This window comes from Teleopsis dalmanni, chromosome 1 (assembly GCF_002237135.1).
Source record: "Teleopsis dalmanni isolate 2A chromosome 1, ASM223713v2, whole genome shotgun sequence".
In the NCBI taxonomy this organism is placed as follows: Eukaryota; Metazoa; Arthropoda; class Insecta; order Diptera; family Diopsidae; genus Teleopsis; species Teleopsis dalmanni.
Window position 1 is genome coordinate 151,875,157 of NC_051846.1, and position 10,760 is coordinate 151,885,916.

The 10,760-nt window shown below is 28.1% G+C and overlaps 1 protein-coding gene across 1 annotated transcript in view; it reads left to right on the forward strand.

Annotated features, from left to right (window-relative positions):
- Positions 1-10,523, forward strand: part of LOC119666456 (activating transcription factor 3-like) — a 60,915-nt gene extending 50,392 nt beyond the window's left edge. Inside the window, exon 3 of the mRNA XM_038075733.1 lies at positions 8,359-10,523. Coding sequence (XP_037931661.1) covers positions 8,359-9,765 — 1,407 coding nt within the window. The 3' untranslated portion in view covers positions 9,766-10,523. The remainder of the gene's footprint in view (positions 1-8,358) is intronic.
- Positions 10,524-10,760: the final 237 nt, after the last annotated feature.

The window sequence follows — 10,760 nt, forward strand, 5'->3', positions numbered from 1 at the left end:
TTTTTGATGGAATGTTAAAAATGTTTATAATGTATTTATTGTTAAAGGCGCTACAAATCGTTTGTAATTTTAAAACTGTTGAGATATATAATTATAGAATAGTAAAATTCTTTATAATTAGTACTTAGTTGTTGTATTTATTTGATGTTATATACGTTAAGTTATACGAGTACATCTTCATTTCAAACTATAATCATTTTTAAATTAAACTAATTACGAGTTCACTTATTTAACACTATCATTTACGTTGTTGAAGAATTGTGTGGCCAATTATTGTAATAAAATTCCGCCCTGAGTATTAATAAAATTAAATGCAACGAAAATTAAATTCAACTAACAGTTTTTTGTTGTGTTCACAAAAGCATTAAACAACATAAAAAATACTATTATTTTTAATTGAGAAACCCCCAAGGAATTCAACATAAAATAAACCTTCCGATTCAAAGATCATTGTAGTGTTAACAATTGCTTTCTTACAATGAAATCTTAAAACTTTGAGTAAGAGAAATAGATGTATCTCTCATAGATATATCTCATTCTGTTGAGATATGTCTTATTCTGTTGGTATTCATCTCAAAATAATATAAAAATAAGTCTTCCGATTAACAGAACATTGCATTGCAGTAATAACAATGGCTTTCATAGAACGATATATTTACACTTTTGGTGACGGTGACTACTATATTCTTTTATATGACATTATTGTCTCTATTCACATAAATAATTTGATTTGATAGATTCATGTTGCTTAATACAGTTTCTGAATACAACAGTGTCGTATAGGTTTTAACAATTATTGTCGACATAAAGATCAGAAGAATAAGTTGAAAATATTAATATATTAGATCTGTAACTGCCCAGTAGAGACTGAAATACTACTAATAAGTTAGCTTATCCACCAGATAGACCCCATAGATCCTTACAGCTACTGTAAACATATGGGTTAGAAGAATAAGAAGGAAATTTTAGTTATTTGCTCTGTAACTGCTAAGTAGTAACCAGAATGTCCTTAATAGTTTAACATACCAACTGGATAGAGATCTGTTTTAACTACTGTACAAATATGGGACAGAAGAATAAAAGGAATATGTTAAAATATTTGTTCTATAGCTTGCGAGTATAATAGATTGTCATACCCACCCAATAGATCCCATTTTAAACAATTACTATCAACATATAGGTCAAAAATCAGACGGAAGTGTTTGCTTTCTACCATAATGCGTCTAATAGGTTGGCATGTCCACTGAATCGATCAGTTTTCCAACAACTGCTGTTACGATTTAAGGCAGAAGAAAATATATAGTTTTTAACTATAGCTCTATATTTTAGCTGTGGTTTTTGTAATTGTCCAATATTAACCAAAGTGCTTCTATATACAAAACATTCTTGATTTAATAGCTATTTATTGATTGTATTGAAGATATTGTTTTCTTTATAAAAAGGACATAATAATGGTGTCGCCTTATTCGAAATAACAAAATTTTTATCCGGCATTTCTTTGGTTGACTTGAGTGTGTTTAAAACTATTGTTAGTTTCACACAACCACCACTTCTTATTTCCTTAATCCATCTTTTATGAGACCAACTGCCATAAATATATATTTATAAAAGTTACTAAAAATAGTATTAAACACTGTAAGCGATATATGATTTCGTGAAATGGGCTGACATTAATCACTAATTACAATATAGTGCTAAAAAATATCAAACTTTAACTTTATACTATTAAGCATTGTATCTATCTTAATTATGTGTTTAACTGGTAATGTTAAGAACACCTATCAACTGCAATCAGCGTTAACTATTGTATAGGTATTGTCTATAATTCTAAGATTTTTTAGATCGTTGATGTAACTCTATTTTTTTATACAAATTTTTTGTTGCTACTTTTATAGCATATTATGTATGGACAAAACTATATTTTTTTATACATCTGTACTTGTTACTCTTGTATTTTTATTGTACGTTGTGTAAGCCAATATAATTATTTATTCATTAAAATTTATTTTATTTTATTACAACTTAAAATTTTTTATTACAATAATTTTCATTAATCAAAATTTGTACTATTTCCACTATAAAATAAATAATAAATAATAAAAATGAATTTATATTTCATATGTCTTATATCTTATGACCATAAAAAAGTATATCAACTTTCACTTTAAATTTATTTTCCTTTTCAATTCCCTTTAAAAAATAATACTTAATAAGTCAGTAAAACCCTTGAAAGAAACATAAATTTTCGTCATTAAAAATTAAAATGTGTGACCATAATTTGTCGTCTTTTATATTAATATTATTTTTGTTATATAAAACAGAAATAAAAGAAACTTTCTGGGTCAAAGAAAATGAAATATTTAAAATGTCAACCAAACAAAAAAAAAATAAATAAAAATAAACAATTAAAGTTATAAAATGAAGTAGGAAAAACCAACTTCAACTGCCATTGCCGCCCCCAAAAATGGTAAAATTCAACTTAAAACATAAAACCACTTGTCATGACGAATAAATTTAAGCTGACGAATACAAAATAAAAACAAAAACAAAAAGAAAAAATTATTTTGTAAGAATAAAATAATTTATTTTATTTTCATTTGTTTTTCTGTTTTTTTGTTTTTCATAATAAAGCAATTAAATTTATTTATGCACTTGGCTTGGTTATTGTCAATGACAATACATGCGAGAGTCCGTGAAGTACGTACGAGTATAAGTATCTGTATCTGCACTTACTACATAACTCATGCAACACGATTTCGGTGCAGTTGCGGTGGCACGTCGTGCGTGCACATGTGCATCTGCACGCGTGCGTAAATCGGCTTGAATTTATGTAAATGGCCAGCCAGCCAGAGTCAGTCAGTCAGTCCAGTGCCATTTATTTTCTCAGACAAGTCCAATTTGGTCAGTTGTATTTTACACGCTATTTCCGTAAATGGTTATTGGCATAAAATCTCCGCCAAGTGAATCAGTCAACTGCAGTCAACTGCAGCTGTTTAGTTGCATCCACCCACCTAAACTTCACTCTCGATTTGCGAATAATGATTGCAGTGCAGTAGCTGTTGCATTCATTATTATTCTTCATTCCTGTTAACAATGGAACTGAAGCATTTTTTTTTTTGTTTTATATAATATTTTTATTTTATATTGTATTTATTTTATTTTATATTTTTCTTTTTCTTTTGCGGTTTACCTTTTACCGACTTTGAATTAATTTTGCAGGGCGAAATTTAGGTCAGTCGAGCGCATTTAATACCTTTTTAAGGTGTGTGCTGTACCATCTTGTCGTACCATCTTGTCAGCGACATTGATGCGTTTTTATCAAGATCTACGTTTATTTTGGCGTTGATTGAACAAATTTTTCATATGATTTACGAGTAGATTTTTTCACCACTTTTTTCATTTCAATTTTGTTTGTTTATTTTAAACTTCACATTAAGTGCCTTGCCTGAGATGTTTTATTAAATTTTCGTTGAAGCACATAAAGTGTTTTATTTTATTGTTATTTCATTTCATTCCACTGATATTTCGGTTTATGAGCATTAATATTTTATTACAACGGTCGAATTTCATTTAAGAAACTGGCTAATACCACGCATGCGTTATGCTTTTTAGGGCGAACAAAGCCCATTAAAGATTTTTATCATAATTTGTTAAGGTTTTGCGTGCAAACTGAATTAAAAATTGTATGTCGTTTATATGAAAAATGTTATTTATAATAACGAGTTAAATATTTTTGGAGAAAAAAAAACTAATAAATTTGTCAAATATAAATTATTTTTATGGGTTTGAAGTTTCAAAACAAATTTGAATTAAATTCAAAATTTTGACACTGTCGTAGAATAAATCAATTTTTGAATCGTAACGAAAAACTATATAAAATATTTGAACACCCACTGTACTCAACAAAGTAGTCAGACTATTAAAAGGATCTACACTTCATCTAGAAATCGCGAAGATTTTGAAATTCATGGAAAAGAGTAGCTCTAGGTTTACAATTTGAAATTTGGATGTTTGGGAAATTTGAATTTAAAATTGATTAAACCTAAAATATACTACTTATTAAGTAATTAATAATAATATACATGCATATATTAGATATATAAAATTAGTTTCTATCAGCCATAGATCACATACTTAACGATTGTCCTTCATTTAATTCTAATCGTAATAATATCTTTCCAAGCATCTGACCTACCAGCTTATTAAAAACAATTATTGTTAAAAGTATACCTTTGATATATAAATATATTAAAGCCTGTAATCTAGTCAATAAAATTTATTTTATAATATCCGAGCTGGAAGCTCTGGTAGCTAGCGCTCGTGTTTTCTTATCTTATAATGTTTTATATTTTGTTAATAATTATAATAAATAAATAAATAAAAATAATTTCTATATGGTCAATCTTAAACATGATATTTTTCTAATTTTCAGTTTCTTTGAGTAGACTGTAGGGAAGTGGATAAAAATAATTACTCAGTTCTCAACTAATATGTGTAGTGGATATATAAAATATATAAAATTTATTTCTAGATTGTATCTTGTTATTCCTTTCTTCTTGTAATCTTTAGAAGAAAATGTTCTTAATTAATATGGGAAGTGCATTTAACAAGCTAGCTTTCTTCTTCTTATCTTTAGAAGAAGAAGAAGTGATTTTCAGAAGTTATCTTTAATAAGATAACTAAATTGCTAAATCGATTCACTATTTAAAATATATGATATAACGAGATATATTTTTCACTTATTAGAAAAAATTTTATTAAATTGATAGTGACTAAGGTTAAATCCTGTTTAAAGAACATTAACTATACCATCCTTATTATGCGCTCCTGTACGCTTCAATCTTAAATATGGTCAAACTATTTATATTACCATTCAAAAAGAAAAAAAAACGCATTGTAAATTTTATTCATTTCACTTTTACAAATATGAACATTGAATTGTACAAAACCAACCTTTTAGTGATCCCACCATTTATTTTCTATAAATTGTCAACACATCGTAAGTCATCACTGACATACTTTTAGCAAATATTTTGTTTACATGAATGGATTTTTAAAAGTCACAATCCAAGCATCCTGCAACATTTTTAGGTCACGTCAGTTATATGCAAAGTTGCCGCTCTTTATTGTTGCATTTTCAAAAATACTTTTAATTTATTTATTTTCTGTATTTTTTTTTTAAATTTTATTAAAGAGATTGACAGACAGAAAATTTTCTTAAAATTTTAAATTGCTCATTGCAAAAACCACAACTGTAGAAGGTTGCAACAACCATCCGTTTTATTTAAGTGAAGACTTGCAAAAATCTTAATAAAAGTATCTTTATATAATTTATCAACTTTTGTAATTCACTACTGAGTCATTTCTAAAATAATATCTGTTATCTAAAATAATTAAATTCATATTTGTTTTGGACTTTCATAAGAGAAAATATTTGTAATCACAATATTTAATTCAATATATTTATAACAAATATATATAATATTATGCAAAAATTATTATATCAAGTATTGAATTTATTATTATCGTAGTAATTGTAAAACTGAAATAAAATTTAATATTTATTACATTAATAATGGTTCCACTTTTATAAATTAGAGTTATTCAATCAAACTGCAGTTGATTGAATTAATTGAACTATATTTTCTGGATTATCAAAATTTCGATTTTACCTTAGAAACAGAGTGTAAATAAACTAGACTTTATTGTGATAGAAGATAATAAACTGAGGGATATCTACCTCATAATATCAAAGTGTGGAACAAATTAGTTATTAGTGGGCCAATCTTACAGTTAACGGTGAGGTGGATTCATGATATCGGAAAAGTGTTAGGTAGTGCTAGATATTATACAAAAATGTAGAAATTCCACTAACCAATAATTTACATTGGTAAAAACAATTTTTACTATCAATATGAATCGCATTGAACACGTTTGCATCGGATCCTAAGATGAGTTGAGAGCATATGAGATCTTTTATACTACACACGATTTTTGTTCAACGACTGAAGACTCCTTTATTTTGTACAAGAAATTATTAATACATATATGAACACAATAATTTTAATATTTTTTTCTTGATAGAGAAACAAATAACAAAATACACACAAATCTTATAAAATTATTCAATTTTAAACATCCAAATATTTAATTTAATATTACATTATATAAAATAATGCTTATATAAAGCATATAAAAATGAATTGTAATATATGTATATATGTTATATTAAATTTCTGCAGATAAAATCTATTTCGTATTTCTTAACTTAAGAGCTGTATATTAATAATAAACTATAGACAAAGACTTCCATTTGAAAAAAAGTTACAATGTGAGCAAACCTTCTTTATTTAAAGTTCTGAATATTATATAAATGTGATTATATAAAATTTATATGTTTATATGTGTAGTTAACAAGTAGAAGTTGAAGAAAATTATTGAAATTATCATTTATAAAGTAGTTTGACAATTTACCACTATAGTTGTTTTATCAGACGTTATTGTGTTTATACATACAGATTTTTAAGATTATGCAGTACTGAGAGGATTTAATAATCTCTTTACATTTACATATGCCACCAACTCAATACCTAATTATTATTTAAATATTTTTACAACATTGAAAAGGTTTTATAATTTTTCTTATTTGTCAAGTGTATCTTTTCTTTCGAATTTGTCTTTCATTCAATGTTCGGTTCTTTTGCAATGTTTTTTTTCCTATAGATTTGATCTTAGACAAATTAGTACTACAGATTTTTATAATTGTTTTATTATAAATTTATATAAACATTTAATTTTCTGAAATTAGTTTAATGTTTTTAGTTACTTTTATCTATTAAGAACCATTCTATTTTTCATTCTGATTACTTTATATGACTATAGTAAAATCTCTTTTGAACGTTTTTAGGCAGCTTTTTTATGTAATAGGGATGTCTGGCTAAACTTAGTTTAGTTATTATAAAAAATGATAAAAAAAACTTTGGTTTTAAAACAATTGTCTAGCAAGAGCAATATTGAAATGTATTTTTGCAGTACCAGTTTGTTTTAAGCGAAAATAAATAAATACGGCTTTCTTTTTAGTCTTATGAATCTCAAATATTTTAGAAATACTAAAGTTACTACTTTCTTAATAAAAAAATTAAATATTTTTAGTAATTACCTATATAACACAATAATTTTTATCTGATTAATTACTACACGTGTCAGATATAAAAATATTTAATGACAAATTGTAAATCACCAAAACTCATTTGTCTATTAATTATTGGCAATACTCGTAAAAATAAAAAAGAAACTTTAGAGGAAGAAGCTTAAAGGCATAATTATGGCATTTCCTTTTTTTTTTGTCTTTAATGTTCATAGAATATTAAAGTGACTAATATAAACTTTTTATTGCAACTATTGAAATTATCTGTTCCTTAATTAAAAATATATTAAAGCAGTGCAATTATCAACAATAAACATTTTATTGCTTTAAATAATTATTATTTGAAACTTACTTTCAGTCCGTACTGAAAGTCGTCCATGTTCTTTTAAATTAGAAATAAATTACTTTTAATAACAAATTATAAAAAAAAATGAAATAAAAAAATAAACAATTTCCGAATTTGTTTTGTGTGTTTTTAGAACAAGTTTCTGTTTTTGGTTATTTTTTAAAATAAACTGAAATCTGGCAAAGCATCAAAAATACTTAAAATCGAAACCCAAAACAACTCTTCACGTTGTAGTTTTCATTTTGTTCGATTTCAGGCTTACAAATTTGGTTATTGGTGACGAACGAGTTTGAAGTTTCTGTGACACTTTTTTGTTTTGATTTTGTAACGCAAAACTCTACACTTAAAATGCTTAAAACTTAGAACCCAAAAAAATAAAACTCAAAATTTTAAAGTTTAAGCCCCGTCCAGGGTCGTGAACAAAATTGTCGCACGATCAGAATAAACCAAAAAAAAATGTAGTGGCTGTGATTACAAACAAATCTGCTGAGCTTTTGTGTCGAAATAATATTGCTTTTTCTTGCCGACTGACTTTAGTGTCAAAAAAACAAAAACAAAAACAAAAAAAGATTTTAACAAACTGAACTTTATTTTATATTCTTATAATTAAGCACTTTATACTACAGTTTCAGAAAAAGTCATTAACAACTTTTATTATTTTATATAATTTTTTTTCCTACCGCCAAGGTTATGCAAATAAACGCTAATGAAGTCGCGCTGTTTGTATAGCTGCCACTTCTGCCTGAAAAATGGTTATTTAACATTTTTTATAGCCTCAAAAACAAAACAAAATTTTAATTCAACACACACTGTTTAATATATGAAATGTAATAATTGTTTTTTTTTTGTGTTTTTTCACTTTCAGACTTGCTCACAACTCATAAAAGCTGGTCTTAAACTTTCTATACAAAGTAAACGTAAGCTTTCTACTTGTGATTCAAGCTCTGGTTCCGAACAGCCCAACTCAAAATGCTCTCGCCGTGATGAAGATTGCGATGACTCCAGCGATGATGATAGCGAACATAAATCAAGCAATGCCGCCAATCATCTAACCCCCGAGGATGAAGATCGTCGTCGTCGCCGCCGTGAACGTAATAAGATTGCCGCCACCAAGTGTCGCATGAAGAAACGTGAACGCACACAAAATCTTATCAAAGAATCCGAACAATTGGATACACAAAATGTTGATCTAAAAAATCAGGTACGTACACTGGAAAAGGAACGTCGCAAATTACTGGAAATGTTGCAAGCACACTCCACCAATTGTGTTCGCCTTGAAGGTTTCAATTTGCCCTCAAAACTGTTACAGTCACCAGCACTGAAATACTTGGGTGAACTTGAAATAGAAGCAAATAATAGCAGTGCTACTAATGCAAACTCTAATATCAATACGCAAGCACATCAAGCAGGCAACAATCAGACTACACCAAATCAACAGGCACGTACCGTCATCCCACCGATGTCAACTATCAAATGTTCGCGCAGCAATGGTTTCAAGGCTGCTGCAGTTGCAGTCAATCAGCAACTGCATCAACTACCCGCACATCCAACATCGCTTACAGCATCACAACAACTGCCGAATGGTTACTGCAAGCCATCGCCTACTCCACAAGAACTTGGCTATTTGAATTCGCCTTCCCAAGAGAGTATTTGTCTAACCTCAGCGCTACAAACACATCATCATAATGCGCAGACACCCACCGCCCACCTGCAAAATACCGCTGTTGTTGTCAGTCATCAATTATCTGATTACATTCCAAATGATAATAGTCTTAGTTTAGCCAGTCTTGGACTAACGCACACACCAACAGGCACACCAACCGGTGGCGACAGTAGTGCACTGCTCAGCAGCGGTGTGCCAAGTCCACTAGCAGTCATCTCTACACCCACCACAGCTACGGAGTTCGTCAAAAATGAATTGGTCGAGTCCCAAAGTCCTTATACCACAGCACAATCAGCTGAACGATTTTTATTTGAGAACAATTGCGATAGCTTCGTCGATATTAAGCATGCAGTCAGTATGCACCATGGCGTACATAATCTAAATAACAACATTATTGGCATGCAGAACAATAACAGCCTATTAGACTTCCATACATCATCGTTGATGGGTAGCATTGTGCCGTTCCACGATCACATTTCTATTAAAAACGATTTCCTAACTGATGCAGACCTTTTGGAACAATTTACGGGCGATGCAGGTGAATTTGTTGTCGATGCAGATATCAGCGTTGCGAATGCCTTTATGCCGAACGGTGGTTGCCTGGCGTGAGACAATGAAAATCTTTATCCAAATGACGATTGGTGCTAAACAAAATCACAAGTGTAAATGAAGTGCAAATTGAAAGAAAAACGGCGCCATTTTTTTAACGTTAAGTTTTTGTTTTATTTTTATGATTTTATTTTATTTTCATGTGCATGTCATAAAGGAAATCAAATCGCCTGATAAGATAAAATGTAAGTTCATTAATCTTTATAATTCATATAAGTGCATATTGAAATAGAAATTGTAGTTATTTAAGCAGTTAGAGTATAACACGAACGAGCTGAGTATGCAGCGCCAAAAGCTACAAACTGCGTTAGGAACGACAAACTCTGATCAACGGAAACACAAAAGTCGCTAACTAAGTTTAAGTATAAAAAACTGAATAATGACTCTATACACTCCTCTGCTCGCGAGAAAATATTCTTTAGGCACAAAAATCAGAACAGTCTATTCTATTCGTGTACAACTCTGAACTCTTAAGAATATTCCTTGACAAAAATCTATTCTTCCATTTTTTAATTAATCTAATCCTTTATAGCTTTTACATTCGTTTGATCTTTTTTGTTCGTTTTGTTTTTTCTTATTTAATTTTTTTTATTTTATTTTAATTCACTATAATAATAGCACCCACCGTCCCAAAAGGTCTCATGCATGTTCTTTAATTAAATAATATTATTTTGAAAATTTTACTTATCATTTGTTAGAATTATTTTCGTAAATTTTAAATTCGTTTTCTTTTATTAAGTACTTTATTCATATCATAGTTATGCCCATTAATTCCAAATATAATACAATAATTTTAGATTATTATTATATAAATTATATTATTTATTATATATTATATCATTTATTATAATAAATAATAAATATATATAATATAGATGATTTAATATCAATATATTATATATATAATGTATATATATAAATATATGTATATTATATATGATATATTATATATGTATATATATATATATATATATATATATATATATATATATATA